This window comes from Argiope bruennichi, chromosome 9, assembly GCF_947563725.1.
Source record: "Argiope bruennichi chromosome 9, qqArgBrue1.1, whole genome shotgun sequence".
Lineage (NCBI taxonomy): Eukaryota > Metazoa > Arthropoda > Arachnida > Araneae > Araneidae > Argiope > Argiope bruennichi.
This window is the reverse complement of record NC_079159.1, coordinates 13,444,109-13,468,597: the sequence shown is the minus strand read 5'-3', so window position 1 is coordinate 13,468,597 and position 24,489 is coordinate 13,444,109. Positions and strand designations below refer to the sequence as shown.

Genomic DNA, 24,489 nt, shown 5'->3' with positions numbered 1-24,489 from the left:
ATTTCACAACATTACTTTACTTAAAAATAAATTTGTTACTTAAAACATTTTGTTACTTAAAAATAAATGCCAAGCTAATCATCTGGGTTATATTTTTATTATGAAATCATGTTTTCCTTGTAGTTAACTCCATTTTATTGATTTACAGTTTTTTTTATAAGTGCTTCAGGGAATAAGTGAGATCTCGAGTATAGTTGTTGTTCATAATAGTATTTTTAACTATAGTAATGTCGTTGCTTCCTTATTGAATTAACTGGCTAAGTACTCTGTTTACTAGCAAGCTGTTTCGGTAATAGCAAATGGAATTTATTATGCTACTTCATGCTTGAAATAAAGATATAATTATACTAATTATTTACTTTATATTATTTTCAGTGTGGAATCTGAAGTATTATCCCCCCTAAAAGAGGTAAGAAAAGCCAAATAATTAAAATTATTTTACAAAAGGTCGTTTAATTATCAATATTAAATTGAATGCTTAGTGGTCTATTGAATATTTTCTTCTGTTAAGAGTATTTAAAAAAAAAAAAACCTTTGCGAGAAACTTCAAAATTTGTAACCTTAATTCTATAAGTAAATGTATTGTAGTGTTATATACAGGGTGTTGCCGAATTCGACCGACAAACTCAGAGGGGTGATAGTAAGCATCAAAAGGATAAAGAATCACCATACAACATGGGGTCCCAAACGACGCTTAGGGGGTAAAAATCGCAAAAATATAGGGAGTCGGAAAACTATTGGAAACTGTAAAAAAGTAATAAAAAAATAGCAAATGGTGTTTCAAATATGAATTTTTTTTTTTTTAAGTGAAAGCACATTCTTAAAGGCTGTTTTTCATGTAAGTAACATGCCGATTTGATAACCAGGGGGTTGTAACTTATTAAAAACGAAAAAGTAGTTTAAAACCCTTATCATCAAAAATATTTAATCTTTAAGAAAAATAAAAGCTTGGAAATATAAAGAATTTTATGCTCTTTAATTTGATATAAGTCTGTAGTGTGAAAACTGAGGAGGTTTTTAGATATTCAAGAGAAACTAAAATGTTTGCCGGGAAACATCGCTGCAACATCGGCACCGATGTTTACAGAGGGTGTTGCCAAATTCGAAAAGTAAATTTAGAGAAGTGACAGTAGGCATTAAGGAGATGAAAAATTATCATAAAACATAGGGTGGCAGGAGACGTCTATTCTGTGAAACTCGCAAAAACAGACATCGAAGAGAATGGACCTATGAATGCGAGGATTTGGAACAATGTAGTACAGAAGAAGCTTTCTCGTATTTAAATTTCCCTTGCGTTCGAGGAATATAAAAGCAGCGAGCATTGCAGAATTGATGGTTTGACGAGTATAAAAGCAGCTTGTATTCATTAAAGAGCGGTGCAGAATTGATAGTCGATAAGTTTCATTTGTAAACAACATGTCAGATTTCACGAATGACTAATATGCGGATATGCATTTAATTTTCGGCCGAGCGGATGGTAATGGATGCCTAGCACAAAGAATATACCAAGGGTAATATCCAAGTAGGCGTTATCCACACCACAGCACCTTTGCAAATATTGATCGACGGTTTCTGGAGACAGGATCCTTCAAAATAACGAGACCAAATGCAGGGTAAGAACGCACACCCGAAACAGAAAACCGAGTTTTGCAGGCTTTACCGATACCCCATCGACAAGCACGCGATCAATTGCAGCTGAATTAGGTATTCGGCACCCTGGATGCTTGGTGTCACACAGGAAGATGCATTCTTTTCTGCAAGAATTTAATTCTGTGATTTTGTCTCAGACCTGTTGATTGGCCACCATGTTCCCCGAACCTCAATCCCTTGGATTTCTTCTGGGCCACATGAAATCTCTTGTTTTTATCAGACACCTTTGGATACAGTGGAAGATCTCGTAGCACGGATCGTCGTCGCTGCTGGAGAAATCGCAAGAACACTTGGTATGTTTGAGTGCGTCCGGCGGTCCTTTAAACGTCGGTGTCGGTCGTGTAATGATCTTCGCGGCCAAAACATTGAGTAATTTTTATAAAAGTTTCCCATCGTCTCCTTTCTTATATTAAAATGTCTGTGCTGTAAATGTATGCTGTATCTGTATTCCACCAAATTAATTTCACCATCGTTTGCGACATTATACTTATTTCTTTGAAAATTCTTATCGCCTTTTTGCCTACTATCACTCCTCAGAATTTTTCGGTAGAATTTGCGCAATACCTTCTGTAAACATCGGTGCCGATGTTGCAGCGATGTTTCCCGGTAAACGTTTTAGTTTTTCTTGAATATCTTAAAACCTCCTCAGTTTTCACACTACAGTCTTATATCAAATTAAAGAGTATAAAATTCCTTATATTTTCAAGTTTTATTTTTTTTTTAAAAAAAATTCATATTTGAAACACCATTTATTATTTTTTTTATTAATTTTTTACAGTTTCCAACAGTTCTACTCTATATTTTTGCGCTTTTCACCCCCTAAACGTCGTTTGGGATCCCACGTTGTAGGGTGATTCTTTATCCTCTTGATGCCTACTATCACCCCTCTGAATTCGGCAACACCCTGTATAGACTGTAGAAAGTCTTGAGTCATGTTACATTGATGTATATAATATACACAGTTTAATAATTGTATCAACTTGGCTTGTTTGCTTTTTAGAGTAACCACTTATTTTGATTTTATGAATTCTTAGGATAAAAAAATTTGCTATTATTAAAGTGCATGATTTTTTTTTTTTTTTTTTTTTTTTGTATTCAATTATATCTGTGAATTCTTGATAATATTTGTCCACTGGCATTTAAAACAATGTGCATGCAAATACAGATTTTGAACCAAAAATTTAAAAAAAACAAAAAAAAATCAGGCTTTATTCTGCTGCTGAGACAATTCAATAGATTCAATAACATAAGATTAAACCTTGAACTCTTAGCTATTGGCATTTTTGATATTTTGCAATAAATGGAATCTTTTTTTTGAAAGTTTAAAAAAAAAGTCACAGTACGTTTTATGATTTATTAAATTTGGGGATAAATGAAATTTAGAATTATGAAAATAAGGCTTCAAATATCTTTAAAACAATTCCAAATATTGTTAAATGCTTTTTTAACAAAAAAAAAAAAAAAAAAAAAAATGTTTCAGTGCTGCCCGGTTAAGATGCGATATTAGTAAAAACCTTAAAGAAAAATCATTTATATAGAGTAGTGTTTAATAAAATGCATCAAAATTATTCAGAACATTTTTAACTACATTATTATTGCAAGCATAATGCAACATTATTTTGCCACTCAGATGCATAGTTTCAGTTGTCTGGCAATTTAAGTATTTGTCGTTTGAGATGCTAATGTTTGCATTTTTGTTTAAAAATATATGTAATATATTTATGGAAAAAAAATCAGTTAAATGTTTTATAAATTTAATTATAGTTATTTTTTTACATAATATTAATGCTCTAAACATGAGAATTTTGCAATTTATCTAAATGTATTTTTGCTGATAAAAATTTTACAGCATATGATGAGTCTTCTAGAAAACTGAGACTGTTTAATTTTTATAAAATGAAAATGGAATATTTATTAAAGATAATTTTGTTACTCCTGAAGCTTCCTTTACTTCTTCATTTGAACATTTGCCATATCTGAGCATAAACTTCAGAATTTTCATGTACTATGTTGTATTAATCTGTTTCCAGGAATTCCAACTTTAATTGTATTGCTACAAATATGTAACACTGCTTTCATGTATAGTTACTTTCAAAACAAGGAAAATAATTTTACAGATGTTTGTAATGTATGTCAAGTTTATGCCAGGTTAATGAACCTAGGCCCTGTCTACAAACAGGGCGACTTTTAAACAATGAATTTAACTGCTAAAATGAAGTTTCTAAAAAATACAAAAATTATGGTGATATTTCTATTAGGACCTGAGATCTGGTGATTCTTCTAAAAAAATACTATGCTGTGTATAAATGCAAAAGAAGGTTAAAGTGGATCAGTTGAGCAAATTTTCTTTGGAGTTTTGATTGTAGAGTGAACTTTTTTGTAATTTATTGTCTGCTGTGCATTGTTGATTTTTGAAGGCATTACTTTTTTGTAAGCTTTCTATAAAATGAAGTTTGTTTGTAGAGTAAAAAAAATCGAGAATGAAAAGAATATCACTAAAAGAACTAGCTAATAAATGTAACTTTAAAATCTGACAAAAGAGAAAGCATGCATTGGCATAACTTTTTCATATGGTTTGACTTTAGATTTTTCATATTAAATTAAAAATGTGTGAAATAATAATTTTGTGCTTTTTTCCTCTTTTGCTTTCAGAAGTAAGGAATTTTTTTATCTAAAGTTTTAGACTAAAGTATTAAGGAAATAGAATTTCATTAATTTGATCAATATTTCCGCAACTGCTCCGATGCAAGATTGGTTGATTTGCATCCAGCCAATATTAACATTACCATATTAGTATAATTATTTTGCTCAATTTCATTCTAATGAATATTAATTCAAGAAATTAAATGTGTAATTGCTTATTTTTTAGGTGGATAAACCAAAAGTAGATCCAAGAAAAATTAAAGCATTTTTTGAACAAAATCGGAAGGCTAGAGCACTGTTCTTAGCTCAAGCTAAATCTAAACAAGAAAATGAAAGTTTTCAATCAGAAATGACTTCACCATCCTCAGTAGCTTGTAGACCTTCTGAGGTTGAAAGTAAATCACCACCAATTATTACAGAAATTAAAAATATAGATGAATCGTTGGGAAATAATTCAGATGCTAATATATTCGAATTAGCTAATGAATTATCTGATAGTAATAGGTAAGTGAAAATGAAAATATTCCATAGACAATTCTTTGTATTAACTTTCTTTGTATTTGTATTTACAAATGCTGTTGGTCCCCCCCCCACACACACACACTTTTTTTTTTTTTTTTCTTTTTCTTTCTTATAAACTTGGTTCTTATGTTAAAATTTGTTATAGAATAGGAATTCAGTTTAAATTTAGATTTTGTTTTGGTTCAGCAATAATATATTTATGTAAAAACAATTTATTGAAGCAAATAATCGGGCAATACATATATAGAAAGATATGAACAAATTAGCTGCCATTTGTAAATAGCAAACAGACTAGTTTAAAAAAGTAAGGAAAAATCCCAGTTAGAGAATTCACACAAAAATAAACCAATTCGAATATATTGTCAAGTAAGAATTGCAAAGTAAAATTGTAGTATGCAAATTAGTGCAGCTGCAATTGAATACTTCATCTGCGACGGATATAAAATGGTATGTTTTGGAGTAAGCCTGCAAATTATTCTGATGCAATACTGAGATAAGACATCTGGAATAGCAAATTCATAACAATGGCCTCCAGGCAACATTTTCCTAAAGAACTGTGATAGAGAACTATTGGAAGACTAGAGGCAGGATAAAATCATACAGAATTAACTAGATGGCTGATTCCTTCTCTGGTTCATAGACTTTAGCAACAATACTTTCTGATTACAGATTTAGCATCCAGGAGATTCAACCAAGGACTATCAACTGCTGCATCTATGACCAATATTTGTCATTAAACACATGAAGAAATAGAACCACAACTCCGACTCAACTCGGATCCTCCCTTGTTGCAACAACTGGAAGGTTCATGTCAACATCAACAGAGTATATGGCTTTATGAAGGTGGTCTGTATGCAAGGAGATCATCTAACATTACTTCATAGAAGGGAACATTTAAGATGGACACATTAGCATGCCTACTGGACAGTTAATCAATTGAGAGCAGTTTTCTTTTTGGATGAATCTTGGATTAGCCTCTAAAGTGATAGTAGGCGTTGTTTGATTTGGAGAGAACCTGAAACCTGTTATTATCCATCAAAGAGCTGCATATGGAGTAGCTAGTACTGTCTGTGCTCAAGGTGGTATCTCTTTAGGTGGATGCACCTTTCCACATGGAACTGTGAATTCTCAAGTCAGTACAAATGACATCCTTTATGCTTATGTTTGCATTTAAGCCAGGGCAATGGGTGATGAGTAACTACTACAGAATAGCAATGCAAGACTGCACAGAGCTCATATCGTGAATGATCTCCAGCAGGAAATAAACACATAGAGTGGTTGGTTCAATTGCTGGACCTGAATCTTACCAAGCATGTTTAGGGTGCTTTAGCAATGTATATAGCATCTCTGAATCATCCTCCTCAAACTTTTTCCATACTTGCAACTATTTTGCAGGAGCAATGGCTCTCACTTCTTATGGAACTGATATATCAAATAATTGAGAGCATCATACATTGCTTATTATTTCTAGGGATGAGAGAAATCATACTCAATATTGAATGTACTTTTTCTATATCCAACTGACATGTCCGATTTGTTCATTTTATATATATATGCTAATTTTAACGATACTATAATTGTCTAGTATTTTTTCACGTTATACTTTACTATGCATTATGCACTGTGTATCAGTTTCATTAAATTCTACATGTAACTTTTTGAGTTATACTGGGTTTCAAAAATTGCAAAAATGATGTTTCTGTCCATGTTACCGCTTCAGACAAAGTTCCATTTAATTAACACTAAAACATATAAATAAAATATATTATTCTATAACTGGTGGAAATGACTAATTGTTAATTAATTTTTTTGTTTTGCAGATAAACGTTTGTTTGAATGCACTTTTTTTCTGTTGAAAAATACTAAAAGTGATCATTCATTGGAAAAATTTTTGAAAAGAACTTGGGAACCCATAGATACTATTAAAAGAGAATTCTCAATCCTTTGCCTACTGCAAGGATTGAGAATTGCAGCAAATTGAGCATTGTTGACAACCTACTGTTGTCTTGAATTTTCTTTAAATACAATTCTTGCGTGAAAAACCAGTTTTGCTTTACTGTCTAGTGCATTTTATATTGATGATCAATCATCAGCAGAAATTGAAAAGTTAACTTTTTGTATTCATATTTAGGAGATACATATTTTATTTATTTTTCTTGTGCATTTAAGTGCCCTTTAAATTGTATATAGATCTTTGAAAAGATGGTTATATTGTGATTTTTCTATCGTCTTATTTCAGTGGCATCCAGTAGTAAATATGTAGTCATCCATATTGACTTTGCATTATAGTCAGAATAGTTTATTAGAACCGGTAATTTGCAAACACAATTTCTCGCTAAAAATTTCCATATTTCTAGAACTGCTTGCTTTTGCTGTAGAGTTTCACTATTTGAACTTTTTATAAGATTATACATATATAGGAATAAAGTTTATTGCAATGTTCAATTTTGAGAAAGAATGTCAAATAAAAAAAATACGTAATCTTTGTGAATTATAGTCGACAGTTTTTATTGTGTTATCAATCTAATTTTGTGTTAAAATTTTCCATTTTGATATTAATGAGCTGTATTTTTTTTTGCTTTCTTAGGTAATTTTTTTCTTATGCCTTTGAATCTCTTTGCTGCCTAAAAAAAAATACTTTTGGATAAAAAAATTCCCTAGAAATACTGCAGTTTTGATGATGTTTCCAGATTTTGTGTATAAGGACATCATTTTTTAAAAAATTTGTCTTTGTTTAAAGTCATCAAGCCTGTGTTCTTTTTTAATTCTCTTTGGTTAAAAAAGATTATTTAAGACTAGATTGTTCTGAAATCAGTTATCTTCTGATTTGATTATTTTATAAATAAAGTTATATTTTAAAAATATTTCCAGTAGTACTTTTTATTTTTAGAGAAGCAGTTTTATTTCTGCTGTTCAGGAAATTTTGGGGGATATTAATGAAAAATTGGCTTTTGTTGTTAAATTTTTACCCTTCACTTTTTGAATTTAAGAAAAACTGGAATTTGTAGTGATGAAGAAGATGCTGACCTGAAGAGTTTGATTTGGGATTGCAGAAAGATTTTCTGCATATTGATATGCTGATGCTAAACAATATTTTAATATACTGTTTGCTACATAGAGAATTAATGAAACAAATTCTATTCCAGTAGTTGTTGCTTGCAAAATGCATTTGCGTTTTAAATGTGGCACATTCTGAAGAAGAGAGACAGGAAGAGTTTAATAAAAGAAACCTGATAATTGAATTAAAATTCAAGCAAATAGCTTGCGATTGATATATTAGAAATCAATTTAAAAGTATTCTTAAGATAACATTTGCTATATTCAATAAAGTTTTTGTTTTTTAATATTAAATTTGGTCTGAACTTTTGGCATATTTCACAAGCCTATCTGAATATTTTCTCCAAATTTTTTCAATTTTATTGAGATTTTGTATTGAAATTCTGAAGCTAACTGAATAGATGCTCTACTATATATCAATTAAAAATAGAGACTAGTTTTTTTCTTCTTAAAGCTTATTTCATAAAATTATCATCTCAATTCATTTACTAATAAGCAATCTTGAAGCTAAAACATTATTAAGATTTTTTTTTTTTTCAGTTTGGAAACAATTGTTTCAGTGTTTTTATATATTTTTTTAATTGAGCAGTATAATGTGTTATTGTTTAGTTTTATTTTATATTGCCTGTGAGCAATAAAGTTTGAATTGTCATTTACAGAATGGATCATTTTTCATTTATTAGGCAACAATGTAATTATTTTTGCAAAAGAAAAAATACTTGCTATATAAGTTGAGCATTTTTAATTGCAATATTTTGAAAATATATTTTACACTTTATCTTAAGATTAAAAGAACACTTATGTTGTTAAAATTCCTTACACTCTTTTTTTTTACTTAAGATTCCTCAGATTCTATACTTTCAGATGATTTGCTAAAAAATTCAATCGGGAAAAACATCGTTTTGTTTGCGATTAGCAAAACCCATTTTGATTTAATGTTAGATGTGTTTCAGCATAAGTTATTTTTCCTTAAATGCTCCAGAATATCAAAGTTTCAGACTTTTATCTGATAAAATAGAGGCACCATTCCAGTTATAAATATAAGTTTAATGACTACTTTTGATTTTCTTCATTTCGCATAGAAGAAATTGAAATCATCAAAAAAAATTCTAAACTTCAAATTGTGACAAACCACCACATTTTAGACCTCTCTGAAACACATTTTTGGGAAATGTCTGTCCATCTATCTATCTGTGACAAAGATAACTTAAAAATGCTTTGAGCTAAATGGGTGGAAATTGGTATATAATCTTTACACCAAATTTGTAGATTTCTCCAAAATTTTAAACACTATCTGTTTATGGGAAGTCTGTCTACCTGGTTGTTTAAATTTAAGCACAATAATTACAAATATAGAGAGCTAGATAAAATTTGGCATACAGATTTAGCATTTATATAGACATCTATCAAATTTTCTACCAATCCAACAAAGGGATGACTATCTGTACTTTCAGAAGCATGCAAATGCAGTTGTTTAAATGCACCAAATTTGATGCAGGATTTTTTTGTAACTGCAAGTGTAGTTTAGTGTCAAATTTTTGTCTCGATTGGGTGGGAAATATATATGTAAAACCAAAATTCAATTTTTCAGTTGCTTTTAACCACATGCCAGGGATTAATTGCAAGTAAATTCATCAGGAATCACATGATAAATTCAGCAAAAATGCTAAATTCATGCTAAAGTTTAATATTTTGTATTATTGCCATGCAAGATGTTGTCTGGATAACACTTTTATTGGAGAATATGCGAGGACATTTTGAGTTGACCTCTCCTGCTGGTTTGGTGTGGGTTTGGAAAAGAATACTAGCCATTTTTTTGCATAGGGGCTGAATGCAATTTAAAATTAGAAATTTATTTCTAATACTGAATCATGTAACTTCAACTTATGGTTTAAATCGTATAAAATATTTTACTTTTTGTAATTGATATCCTTAATGTATATTTACTGAGTGCATGTAAAAATAAATTCATTCAAATGCAGCTGTTAAATTATAAAAGAGAAATATGTATTACTAATACTGAGAAGCCAATTATGACCTAGCAGTACAAAATTCTGTTTATCTTTTTTTTTTTTTTTTTTTTTTTTACTGTAGTAATATTTTAGTTAAGGATTCAAAAGAAAACAAAATTTATTAAGTTGTATCATTTTTTTTTCTTCCACTAAAATGTGTTTGATATTTATTTTTGATGCATATCAATTTGCTAACATATATTTAAACAAAATATTTAATTTTCTAACTATGTTTAAAATTTGAAATAAAAATTTTGCTTGATATAGCATATTGAGACAATCCCAAAACATTGGAATATTTAAATAAAACTAGAAATTCCTTGAAATGTCTGAATTTTTCATAGGTGAATATTGAATTCACTTTTTAAAATGTAGAGTTGGAATATTTTATTTATATGTCCATATTAGTGAATATTTTCCAAAGTTGAAGCAAAAGGCTAAATTGAATTTGGTATTCAAATCTGCCATGTGGGAATTTCTATGAGCAATTTCATGAAATTTCGTATTTAAAAGTCTTTTGTTTCTACAGCACTTCTGAGGAATAAAATGTATAAAAAATAATATAACTGTTTGTCTTGCAACCAAGAAAATAAATACAAAAAAACACACATTATTTTCGGTTATATTATATAATTAAATACATACTTTTCATTTTGTGAATAGTAATTAATAAAAAGATAGAATATTTGCAACATATGTATAATTTTTATAAACCATTTCAATGGAAATGCTGCTGAAATATATAAATCTGATTGCAATCTGTCAAGATTGAGCTCAGTCATAAGTTGAGACATGCGATGAATATAAAACAGCATAAGATAAAATAAATGTATTTTTATTTCTAGAATATCATCATTCCATTTTTATTTGAATTACATTTCTGATGCAATTTAGAGTAGAAAAATTGTGTGAGGGATAAGATATTTCCTAATTATAATTCCTTATGTAATATATTGCATGTAAATTTTTATGCCATTGTGTATATTGAAACATCTCTGTGAATAATCAGTTATTCAGTCTGAGTTTTTCACAGTTCTAAAATCTCTTGAATACTAGTGAGGATCAGTCAATAATAGATGGGCAAAAAAAAAAAAAAAAGATGCACATAAGAATATAATGATGGAAAGCAAAGGGATATAAATAATCTAGAGTTGCAAAATAAATAAAAACCGTCTGTTGGGAAACAGCATAAATTAAGTGCTTATGCCTTAAGATTATGGACAAGATATAAAAAAATTGTAATAAAATATAATTGTACATAAAATAGGATATAAAAGTACTATATATTTTTATCTAAATTGACAGTTTTATTATTCCACTCCAATTTATAATCAACAAATGTAGGACTGTTTGAAAAAAATGAAATAGTTTTCTATATACCAGTTCAACTTCTAACCAGTGGCAATGGTCTTCCCAAATCTTTCGCCTATATTCTCTAATGAATATGTTATCTCTCATCCCACACAAAAAAAATTATGGATCTTGTTAAGGCAGAGAATGTCTCGCATAACATTAGGTGTACAATAGTTATGAAAAATTCACCTTAGTTGTGATTTTAACATTTTTATTAAATCTATCATGTGATCCTTGGTGAGTTATTTGGTGATTAATCCCTGGCATGTGTATTAGTATTCAAAAATTGAATTTGAATTTTGTTTTAGACATCTTTTTCTCAACCAATTGAAACAAAAATGTGACACAAAACTGTACTTGCAGTTGCAAAATCACATACCAAATTTAATTAAGTTGTTATGTTTTTGAATTATCTCCTTTTTATGCATTTGAAGGCACAGATTGATAGATGGTCAACTCTTTGTTTAAATTTGGTTCAATATTTGACAGGTGTCAATACTATAATGTTAAATCTGTATATTGAATTTTACTTATCTAGTTCTCTTCATTTTGTAGTTACTGTGTTAACTTGTATTTGAATAGCTGGACAAACAGACTGTCTCATGATGATAAATTATGCTCAAAATTTTATAAGAATCTAGAAATTTGATTAGAAAACCATATTCAAAATTTCATTCATCTAGTTCAAAGCGTTTTTTTAGTTATCATTGTCGGAGCCAGATAGACATTCTTCAAAAATGTGTTTTTTGTACTCGGAAAGCTGTAAAATGTAAAGATTCGGTCTTGCAATCTTGGAAAATCTTCAAAATTTAAAAATCTTGAGGTTGAATTTTTTGATGATTAGAATACTTTCTCTGAATTCCTTATGCAAGGAAGTAAGAAGAAGCTATTTAGATTTTCATATTATGATATGCAATTTTAACAATCCCACTGTTATTTTTACAATATGGCAGATAGGTATTTATTTTAGATTCTGCTTACTTTATGAACTTCTTATAATTCAATAATCTGTACTTCATTGGCAATTAATAAATCTTCCTGAGAAAAAGTGAATAGAATATATAACTTTTGAGTACTTTGCCCTTTTCCTGAAATGCAATAATTATATCTGGTCATTCATATTCTTTATCCGTTAATTAATTTAATTAGCATGTGTTCATGATATTATTTATGACTGTCAGTTTTTTAAATTATAGTTTTAGTGGGAAATTGTGTCTATATTTTCCATTTACCTCCCTTTATGAAATGCTTTAAAAAACAATCGCATTTAATCTTCAAATATTTCAATCAAACAGGGACAGATTTATTTGAAATATGCAGCAAATTGAATGATATGATAAAGCTTTAAAATTAATTAAAAAGATTGTGAAACATGAAACAAGCTATACTGTAATTCATGAAATTATGTTTAAATTCAATGAGGTACCGAAAACTGAATACTGGTAAGAATTATTTAAGAAAAAAAGCATACAAATTTAAATTATACATAGAAAACATATGCATAAACACACACAATTATGAATTTTATAATGTTTATATAATTCATATGTAATAAAGTTGCATACAAACAATAGAATTTGTTTGTAAAATGTTTTAACCAAAACATATTGAAAAGTGTGTCGCTTTGAAGAATTAATTTATTTAAATGCAACAAATTTCTCAGTCTCCCATCCTATTTTGACATTTTCTATCACTTTTCCTCCATCCTGAAAATGATTTTATTTAAAATTCTTCTGTATTTTGAAGTATCTCTAGCTTTTTCAGTTTTCATTAATGATGAAAATCACTGCAGTTCGATTTGTTTCATGCAAATTTTGAAGGAAACTTTATTATTATTTGTTTTTGAAATGATAAATCTGTTATTAAAGAACAAAGTGTAAATTATATATATTCTATATCTTTTGCAGCCCAAAATCTGAAAGGTATGCAGAATCTGAAACAGAATCATTATCTTTGATTCAACAGGAGCCTGTAGAATCTGTTGTAAGTTCAATGCTATCTTTATTTTTTGGAGATTATATAAATTTTATTTCAAACCTTATGTCATTCAGTTGGTTTTGCAAGTTTTTTAAATGGGTTCCATAATGTGTTAACCAAGTTTTGTTGTAAAAATTTTATGAAAAATGGAAAATTTCTCTCTATTCTAACTTTTTTTCTTTAAAAAAAAATGCAAAATGAATTTAGAACTTCATGAACACTAATTCTTAAACTTCCTTGTCCTAATGTGTTTTATTTCAATATTATTTAACAGTTTGAAATCTTTGAAGATTTTTGGTGTAGATTTGAACTACAAAGAAAGGAGACATGTATTGTAGATTATATATATTTATATATATATAAATAAATTCCTTATGAATGAATATTATTAATTTGTTATATTAATTCATTTAAGTATAATGATATCAAATGCTTAAAATATGAATAAAAACGTATTTTTTGTTTTTGTTTTAATCATTCATGATTTTTTTTTCTTATTTTATACAGAACTGGAAAAAGTACAAATCATTATTCATTGCTGTCTGCATTATTTATTTGTTGAAAATTGCATTTTTGGTTTAGTGTGAATAATATTTTAAGAAGTTTGATTAAATTTTATTGTTCATAAATAATTACTAATTAATTTTGGGAATTTCAGGATTTTGGTGGCAAGTCACTTTTTGAGAAACAAAAAGTTCCTGCATTATGTCTTGGAGAAGGTGTTCCAACTCCTGTGTTGTCTTTAAATGAAATTGCATTTCATATTTCTATTAAAAAGGTAATATTTTAGAATTAAAAATTGTTCTTGATACACTTAAATAATGCTTTCCTTCTTCTGTACAATTAATACCTCATCTTGTTAGAATAATTTTTGAAGTCGACATCCTATGTGTTAATTTTTGCATTTGTTGAATCTTCTTTGCTATATTGTTGCACCCTCCTTTTGATTTTTGTGTAGTTTTCTCTTATTCTAATTAAGAATTTAAAAGAAGTGTAGAAATGAATCTTAGCTAACTTAATTAGCCATATGATTATTTTCAAACATAAGAGATGCCATAAGTAATGAAATTTTCATATAACAGACATAATTTACTTCTAGATTTTTACTTAATCACAAATCTCACTGTGTCTTTTTAATAATTGTATTTTTACTTTAAATAGAAAATGTGCCTCTATTTAAAAAACATTCTATAATCAGGCTTTCCTTTTTATTGTGTAATAATACTATTACTATTCTTATTTAAATGCATATTCCAAATATTGTTACAAGTGTTACTGTATGATAGTGGGTCTTATATCAAATGATTATATATATATATATATATATATATATAATATAATATAGAATTTACTTATAATATACATAAAAAATGCTGCGCTGCTATGATTTTTTGCAAGAGCAATTCAAAATTCTGTTATATACTTTATTTACATTTTTCTAGTTGTGTCAAGCAGGCATTGTAAATGTTTTAATTATATTCTTTAAAGTAAATTTTAAATATATTGTAGTGGAAATTAAAGAATATAAGCATCAGTCTTACCAAGACCCAAATGCAAATATGGAAGCAATGATGCAATTTCTGAAAAAATATATAAAAATGTAGATGAATGTGTTGCTTCTTTTTATTTGCTCAGCAAATTCTTAAAGTTAAATTCACTTATCATTGGGCCTTTTCAAAAAATTGAAAGAAGTTATACTGATAAATATTTACTTTACATATTAAACACCTACACCTGTAAAAACGGAATGCTAAGTTGTTTTTGTCATCCAGAATTTGCAAAACTCTTATTTACTAACTGAAGAAACTTATTGTCAATACTTTCATCTGCTGTGAAATCCATATCTTGAATTTCTGTAGCTAATTATGAACATCTTGTTTATGTGATGTACATAAATCTATAATTTTTCTTTCCTTTTTAATTAAGGCAATAAATATTTCTGTCAGTTACTTAAGAACTGATATCTGGCCTTCAAAAAGAAATTTCTTAATAAATTTTAATTTTTCTTAAACTTCTGTTTTTAATACATTACATGATTGAGGAGGAAACCTAATCCATTAAAAAATGTTTATATATATTAATATATATATATTATTAATTTTTTTTAAACAATTTTTTCCAACTTTTTACCATATCTCTTTATATGTAATCTGAGGAGAAAAATTCTTACCACTGCAATATTTTTAGGTATCATAAAATTATGATTTTTAATAAAAATTACTCAAAGATATTTACAAAATGCATATAATTTACCCAAGTTTTTTATCCATATAATTTACCCAAATAATTATATACCAAAGATATTTTATGAATATAATTTAACCAAATTGTTAAATTTTTTTTTCTAGAAGCTATTATATAATATAAAATTTCACACTTCTGTTTTTCTTACCTGTAGAGTTAGTTTTTTTCTCATGTCAACCTATTAAGATACCATTTTTGTATCATTTTCACTGACACCAGTTAATGAAATCTTAAAAATCTTATTTTTCATAAAAGTGAGCATTGTTAATTTCATTTATGTGTCATATTGACTTGTGAATGAATTTATTACTTTCAATTTGTTTAGAAATAATTGAAAATATTACACTTTCCTCTAAATGTAATCATATGCTATGCACATTTGTTGCAAGAGAGTATTATGTGAGTATTTTTATTGCATTTTTTCTTTCTTCATTTTTTTACCTAATTATCAGGAGATCAAAATTTTGAAAAGTGATTTTTTTTTTTTTTAATATTGAACTAGAAAAATACAAATATTTTCAAATAGTGGATATTAATAGCCTGTCACCAGTATATTGGTGGGTTATTTTCCTCGTTTCATTCATTTTATGCATTGTTTTTTCTAGACTTTAGAAAAACTGAATTTTGAAGGCCCATCTTGTATACAGTCTATTGTTTGGCCAGCTGCTCTTAGAAGCCGTTGTCTTGCTGCGATAGCTCCTCCACATTCTGGGAAAACAGTTGCTTACTTGTTACCTATTGCTTCAAACCTTCTGCATGGATTATATGAAGACAAAGGCAAAGGGGTAGGTGTGTTAATGCATGTATGTATGTGTGTGTATGTGAGAGAGAGAGAACATTGAAATTAAGCTGTTTTTTTCATTTTATTTTCTCTCTCTCTTTTTGGTTTAATATGAGCTGATTAAAAAAAAAATACTATTGCTCAGTTTTTAGTAAGGAATGTCCTGTGTTTTAGAAATAAAGGTTCTTTTAGTGCATTAGTTGAGGGATAGTCCCAAAATGTTGGCATTTACTACACTTCTTTAGCTACCCAACATAAGGTTTTCAGAATTTACTTTTAATGACATTTTACAGTTATTCTAATATATTATTATATTTTTCTATTGTATTTATATTTGGAGAGAGTCATCTGTCAAAACAAAATGGTCATTGTGTAGTGCTTATCTTTAATCATAATCACTCATCTTAATGAGCCCATAAATCATTCTACTCTTCTTATGGTGGTGATAAAGGTCAACAGGATTTTTATATTGACAGATGTCAAGATATAATTATTTATTTCTCTCAAAAATGGTCCAAAAATATCCAAAAACATCTGGACATTTATACTAATACTATTATTTCCCATTTTCTATTTAGCATGTTTATACATGTTAGAAAATTCTTTGAGTTATCTGAAATAAGGTCTTATCTTTTGACTGGTTTTATTAAGGGAGTAAAATATGCTCGTTTTTATCTAGACTCAAAATGGAAAGATTTGAGTTTAGATATTTCACTATTACCATTCTTAAATGTTTAAAAAATGAAAGTGATGAAACTCCTGTATAAGGATTTCATTCTCTGTACAAAACTAATTGAGAAGAAACTAATAATTCTGATAGTTTTCCTTCCCTGTTCTTTTATATCACCAAAGTGTCAATATTAAATTTATTACTGTTTAAGAATGATAAGAGTAGATAATACTTTAGAAAACTGAAATACATGATAAAAAAATATGTTATGACATAAAAAAGGTGGGGAAACACACACTTTTTTCTGCAAAAATCATCATTTTAAAACAGTATATTGAGATTTTGTCCAGATGCAATCACATTGATATGTTGCAGTGAATCCGTGTTGATTTATTTACACTCGGCAGTTTTCCCACAGTTGCTTTTTTACAAAAGATATTTATTTTCTGCAATAATGTAACATTTGCAAATGTTAATTTTTTTTCAGTGTTTAAATAATAAAACAATCATTCATATTAAAGAATATTTAAAAATATTACAGAAATAATATAAAAGTAAATTAAAATATTAAAGAAAATATAAAGTTTAAATATTAAAGAATTATTTAAAAAGTACTTTCTATTTTAATTGACTAAGCTAATTTAACTGATAGCATTTTATTAGATCGATTTTCAAAAATGCATTTATTGACAAGTTTATCTTTTTACAGCCCATAGCAATTATTATCTGCTCATCTTGGAGGAAAGTTCAACATGTATATGATTTACTACACCTCTTTTTGGACGACTCCAAATTCAAAATACTTACTTATTTTGCTGATGGAAAAAGAAAAAGGAATAGAGTAAGCATGGTTTTTTGCATATAAAATCTTTATTTTATTATTATTTTTTTTTTTTAATATTTACATATCAGAACCAAATTTTTTTAAAAGGAAAATTGTGCTATTATGTATCTAATAAAATGATGAAATAAAAGGAAATTTTTTGAAAATATATAATCTGATATAAAAAGAAATGAATTAGCTAAAATATGATATTCATTTCAAACAAATCTATGAATGATTATATTTATTATATAAGGCTATATCTTTGCTGACAGAGTAAAATATATTATTTTTGAATTTTATGATTTTTTACAATAATGAATTAATTTATAAATTCATTAATTCACTTATCTAAATTAAATTCACTTATCTAAATTTTATTAAATCATATCACTTTTTTTTTAGGTAATAGCTTTAATGAATGGCTGTGATATTTTAATATCTGTTCCTTCTATCCTCCTGGGTTTTTTCAATGAAAATTCTGTCTGTGTGAACAGATGCTGTCATTTTATCTTGGACGATGGAGCAAATTTACTTTCCAGCCATATAAATGAAGTATAAAAAAAATTTTATGAATTTTATTATACTTTTTTATTGTATAGATAATTTTTATTTTTGTTAGTATTATAATAAAGTATTTTTTAATTGAATTCTTTTTATGTGTTCCTCTGATTTTTAAATTATTAAAATGTTCAAAGAGATTCCCTTTACTTTTTTTTAATTTCAAAATTATAATCCAGTTTAAAACACATTTATTTCATCTCATTCTGAATTAAGCATTACCATCTGATTTATATGTCATGCGCTTAACAATTTTTTTTCTGTTGTTTTAATTTATATATATATATATAATGTTACTACCATTATTACTACTTTGAAACATTCTTCAGAACCTGCTAATTCCTTTAGTTAATTTAGTAATATTTTTTTGAAACATGGTAAAATAAAATAAAGAACTTATGTTGTGGCGTACCATTCTCCATACTTCTTCAGTGAAAAAAGATTTAAGGCATTTAATACTGTATGATTTTGTATAACCCTTGCCTAAATGCATGAACCTTCAATTAGTAATTTCCTTGTAGTAACTTTAAAAAAAAAAAAAAAAATTGTTGTCTTTCAGCATTAATAATAGTGAATGAGATTTTACTTTTTAGGTGTATTTTAAATATGAACATAAGTAAAAGTTTTTAATTTTGTAAAATTTTAAAGTGCTTGGAATTTTATTATTTTTTTATGAACAATCTTAATCTCATATTCTGTTAAATGTTTTTATTTTTCCATCATTCATTTTTTTAAAGCTAAAAGCTTTAAGTGTTTTTTTTTTTTTTTTTTTATTGAGTCTCAACTTTTTGATGGAAAAGGTATGTGTTGGGCCTTATTCCATTGATAATTTACTATGTTTATAGTCTTGATGCATTTCAAACCCAGCAAAATATCAACATGGGGTTAAATATCGATCATTGGTATGGTGTGGAAGTTGGAGAAAATGTGTTGTTTTAGATGTCATCTTTATTATCTGGTCATTGTTTGAATTATGAGGTCCTACATAAAATGCCCTAAATGTTGTTTTAAAACAAAACATTGATTTGACAAAATTAAACTTTATGTAATTGTATTGTATAAATGTATATGTATTTGTTTTTTAAATATATTACTTTCTTTATTTTCTCAGTGGTTTTTTTTCTAATGAATTACCTTTTCTGTTGTTGTTGTTGTTAAATTCTGATAGGTTAAGATTAAACAAATTATGTGCAAACTTTAGTTTAATTTAATTCATTGTTTTATTTTTTAATATTTATATTATTAAACTTGTTTTTAATTTCTAGATAAAAGGAATAATGGGAATGTTTGGAGACGCAGTCAAACTCCGACCTGCGATTTCTGCTCGTCTGCAGATTTTGATTAATTCTGAGAGGTGGACTAAAGCCATTGCAGCATTTGTTGACAAATTTTTACATGAACCTTTGTTATTGTTTACCTCATTTCTTGAGGCAGCAATTTATGCAAAAATACCAATATTTCCTCACATTTGTAGTGAATCTGATAAAAATCAAAAACTAGCTGGTAAGTGCTAATAAATGTGATTTGTTTTTTAAAAGTTTTTATCTTGCCATTAAGTGCACAGGCTTATAAAATTATTGTATATTGTAATAAAGTGACTTAATTGATAATTTACTTATATAATGAATTTAATTATTTGTGTATGAGTGAAGTTATTATAGTTCAAAGATGTAAATTCTATCCTTGAAATTTGCACAACATTTAAGATAAAATTGTGTATTGTTGGTACATAATTTATTATTGAAATAACATTGTCATCTGTTGTGTACAATCTGTAAGTAGTTATTTCTTCTAATAACACTTTTAATCATCAAATTTCTTAATCAGATATAAAAGCACTGTTTTCTAAGGCTTATCAATAGAAAGGGGCAGATTAACTATACTTATGTTATTACAAATTTTTTATTGGTCTGTATTGTAATGTCTTCATAAGAAATTTTAATCCATTATTTTTTTAGTTTTTAAGCATTAATGCCATTCTGCCTTTTAATGTTCAGAATATTTAATTTTGGCAATATGAACATTGCTCACATTTAACCATTTTGTATGTGCATGTATATGTATGTGAACCATAAGTTTATTATCAATCATGTTAGTGCTAAGTGTTCTGAAGTTACTGAAAGCTCCAAGATTTCACATGTTGCATTAAAATTAATTTTCACATTCAAAAAGGACTATTATATTTATTTGAGTAACAAATTAATGTGAATAGTCTACACCATTACCTGTGGGAATATATAATTTACATTTATCGTCTTACCTTTTTGGCGAAACTTAATTTTGTATTTGTTTTGTTTTTCTTGTTTCATCTTTATAATGTTTGCCGACAAATTTGATGAAAAATTCAGGAATGCAGGTAGAAAAATTATATCATCTTTAATCAGAATCATGTTCTAAAATTTTTTGTCTCCTTTCTTTTATTTCAGAAATTGTTAAAGAATGCAGTAAAAGAACCATTGTATGCACTCAGGATATTAAAAAAGCATTCGAGATACATTGTTTTTTACAGTCTGAAAAAATAAGATCTTTCTTAGTCACAGAAAAAATGGAGCACTATATTTCTGATGGTAATTTTTTTCTTCACAATTTTGGTTTTCATTCTTATAAATGAACTACTTTTATTTATGGATAATTAATATTTCACTATATATGGTTTAAGATTAGCATAAGAAAGTGGACTAATGGAGGACTAACTAATAAGTCAGAGCAATAAGGAGGCATATATTATAAATTACAAAAATAAAAACATGAAGGAAAATTGAAAATATACTTATAATATTTAATAAATAAGTTCTTTTAAGTTACTTTATAATTCTACCAAATACTTTTCACTTTATAAAGCAATTTTCATTTGTCACTTTAATGTGAAAAAAGTAATTAAAATTGATCCCCTTTCCCCACTACTTTCTCATCTTTACATCATTTACTCTGCTTATCCTTTAAATTTATTCATCATGGTTTGATTTAATATTCAAATAAATGTTTTTTTTTTCTCTCTGTATGTGTGCATGTGTGTAAGAAAAACAGAAAAAACAATTAATATTAAATTAGATTGTGAAATTATAAATTATTTAATTAAAATCTCATTATCAAAAAAACTTCCCTTCTTCAGGTGTATTGTACTAAATAATTTTTATAATGAATTCATAAATTATGTAATGTAAATTGAAAAAATAAAAGAAAATTTTGCAAACATGGTATACTATGCAGTGTAGGGTTCGTAATAAATTTTTTCAGTGGTATTGTATAACATAAGCACCTAAATAAACATAGCTGATTAAATATTTAAGAAAGGGGGAAAAACATATTTTTAATTTATAATTTTTGAAATATTGTTTTATTTTTAACACGAATTTGCATTTCAAGTTCTTTACATTTTTATTTTAATTATAATCCTATAAAAAAATATAAGAACATAGCTAGATTTATTTCAAATTAACGTCATTTATTTGAATCTTTTGACAAAAGAATAGCGATGTCATAATTGAAAATACAAAATGTATTCATTTGCTGTTTAAGGGGAAAAAATAACATGTTTTGTCTTTCTTTGTAGGTATTATTAGGGATTGGAAATGTGTGAACTCAGGATTGCCATATTGCCTCATTGTCACAGATCCCGCATTGACTGGCATGACTCTGTGTGATGCTAACTATATTATTCATTATGATGTACCAGAAATTTCCAGACTGCAATTTGGAAATCGATTTGGTTGCATTGCTGAACATTTTCAGAATTCTGTATGCATTAATAATGATTTGAAAGATTTATTTCACTTACAATGTCTTATTTTATCACTAGACTTTAAATATTTAAATGTTGTCCTGAACAAACATTTAAATGTAATTTGAAAAAGTAGAAATATTTAAAATATAAATGAAGGATAACATAACTTTAGAATGTTGTATTTACTATATGAAAGATAATTTTTAATTTTAGTTAAACAGCCATATCAAAAATAGTTTCTATAAATTTATAATTGTCATAAAGGGATAAATTCTCAGTTTACCAGCTATGATAAAAAAAATAATAACGATATATACTCAATATTTTAAACATTTTGTTTTCTTTGCTTTTTGTGAGGTATTATTTCAAGGAGCTTGTGTCATTTGAAAATCACTAGTTTCTTGGCACTTCCCCCTCTTGATTGAGGAATCTACAGCTGCTTATTTGCTGAATGAATTGATTTTCTTGCATTACAAGCAAACATTTGCTGATTTACATATTATTCCTCTTTTTAATACAAGCATGGCATTTTGCCAATCAGAAATTTTTTACGATATTCTTTTTCATTACATATATAAAATTAATGTACATATTTGCAACAAAACATAAGTTGAACCGTCTTCATTTTTTCCCTTTGTTTGAACATTCTATGTATATGTATATAAAATAAAATTCAATATTCGTAAAATTAAGAATTTTACGAAAAAATAATGCATTGATGAAAATGTATTTTTACATTTTCCTTTTAATTTGAATGCTTTAAATTTATATTAATTTTTACCTTTGATGTAAGTTTGTTTATTTATTTGCTTTAAATTTTAATTTAGCTCATCAGTATTCCTAATGTGAATTTTTTAAGTTGAAAAATATTTCATACAAGTCATTGCTACACTTTCTGGTAGAATGTGTAAAATTTAGATATGTGAATTTCGATTTATGGCAATATCTGAACATTCCTTGTCGAGACAAAATTCAAGCAGCATGTGTTACTTATCTTGATGGTCAGAGTCTAAATAATAATTTTGCCAATATTATTCATCATTAAACTTCCTGTTTTATTTTTCTTTTAGAAAATTGTTGACCGTGGGTGTCATATTCTAATATCGGAAATGTGCTCTGTACAAGCTCTTCCTATTATGAAAATTATTAAAAGAATTGGAAACGATGTTACTAAAGAATTAATTGATTTTATTAATAAACAAAAGAAGGTAATATATTTGTTTGTTTTGATAATTATGAATTAATAATGTTAATTTAATATGTATTTTCAATGGAAATTGATTTGCTTTCACATCAGTTTAGATGCAGTAGAATATTCCTTATGATATATGTGTTAATGTTAAATTCTATATACACAATATGTAAGTCACCATGCTGTTCTGTATTTAACCTTTTATGAAAATGAGTGAGCTTTTTTATTTTAAGGTTTTGTTTTAATGCAACTAATCCACATTTATTGCTAATTTTTGTAAAACTCTGCATAAAATAATTTTTAGTCATAAGTCTGATATTAAGTATTGTAATTTATCAAATTAAAAAAAAATAATTTTTTTAAAATTTATTTTTCTTTTTATTTTACAGTCCCTTAATTTTTGTATTTCATTTAGCTTTCACTTAAACTCATTGAGAAGCATTTTTTGAATGTTTTCAGAAATATAACTTTTGTATTCAGATATTTATTAATCCTATGAGCTCTGACCACCCAATATTGCCGTGTTCAAACGGGGCCTGACTCAGGCGGTTTGGGGCAGTTAAATGAGTTTACATGAATGCTCATCACCTCTTAATACCTTTCACCTCTTAAACTCATTTAACTGTCCCAATCAAGCCTATATCGAATGGAGCGATATCGGGTAGTCAGGGCTCATAGGGTTAATTCTGGTTATTCTCTTATTTGATTGTTGAACAAAGAATTTTGAAAAATGAATTCTGAAACATCTTATAAGTTGGCTACAGGTTTTTATTATTATTATTCCAGATTTGAATATAATATCCTAGAAATATTTTATCCTTATATGTCAAATTGATCTAATCAATCAGACTTATTAATGATTTATGTATATTTACTAACTTTGGTGTTAAATATGTGCTAGAGGATAATTATTTGCCAAACTGAATTAACATTAGTCTAATAACAAATTCTGGATTATAAATTTGTGATGAATTTGATTTGCATTAAGGACAATGAATATTTGTTAAAAGAGTTAGATTATACCTTTCTTATCAAAATCCATTTTAACAGTTATCTTTTAGTATGTACATCAAAAGAATATTTATAAAGAATATTATTACATTTTTCAGTGTATGTGGAAATGTGAAAAGCATTAATGAAATTTCAGAAATTTACATTTTACAAACTTAAAAAAATATAATTATTGCTTATTTTTATGTGATGATAGTTTATAATCTATTCATTTTATCATATGCATATTTAAGGCGCCATTTCTGCATTTCAAAGTTATATAAAATCTG

At 27.1% G+C, this 24,489-nt stretch overlaps 1 protein-coding gene across 1 annotated transcript in view; it reads left to right on the top strand.

Moving 5' to 3' along the window:
* LOC129984286 (putative ATP-dependent RNA helicase TDRD12) overlaps positions 1-24,489 on the top strand; it is a 76,641-nt gene that overhangs the window by 25,251 nt on the left and 26,901 nt on the right. The window contains exons 17-27 of the mRNA XM_056094142.1: positions 376-409; positions 4,520-4,797; positions 13,145-13,220; positions 13,873-13,992; positions 16,064-16,243; positions 17,619-17,750; positions 18,138-18,287; positions 19,559-19,796; positions 20,720-20,860; positions 21,847-22,031; positions 23,088-23,225. Of these exons, the coding sequence (XP_055950117.1) occupies positions 376-409; positions 4,520-4,797; positions 13,145-13,220; positions 13,873-13,992; positions 16,064-16,243; positions 17,619-17,750; positions 18,138-18,287; positions 19,559-19,796; positions 20,720-20,860; positions 21,847-22,031; positions 23,088-23,225 (1,672 nt within the window). The remainder of the gene's footprint in view (positions 1-375; positions 410-4,519; positions 4,798-13,144; positions 13,221-13,872; positions 13,993-16,063; positions 16,244-17,618; positions 17,751-18,137; positions 18,288-19,558; positions 19,797-20,719; positions 20,861-21,846; positions 22,032-23,087; positions 23,226-24,489) is intronic.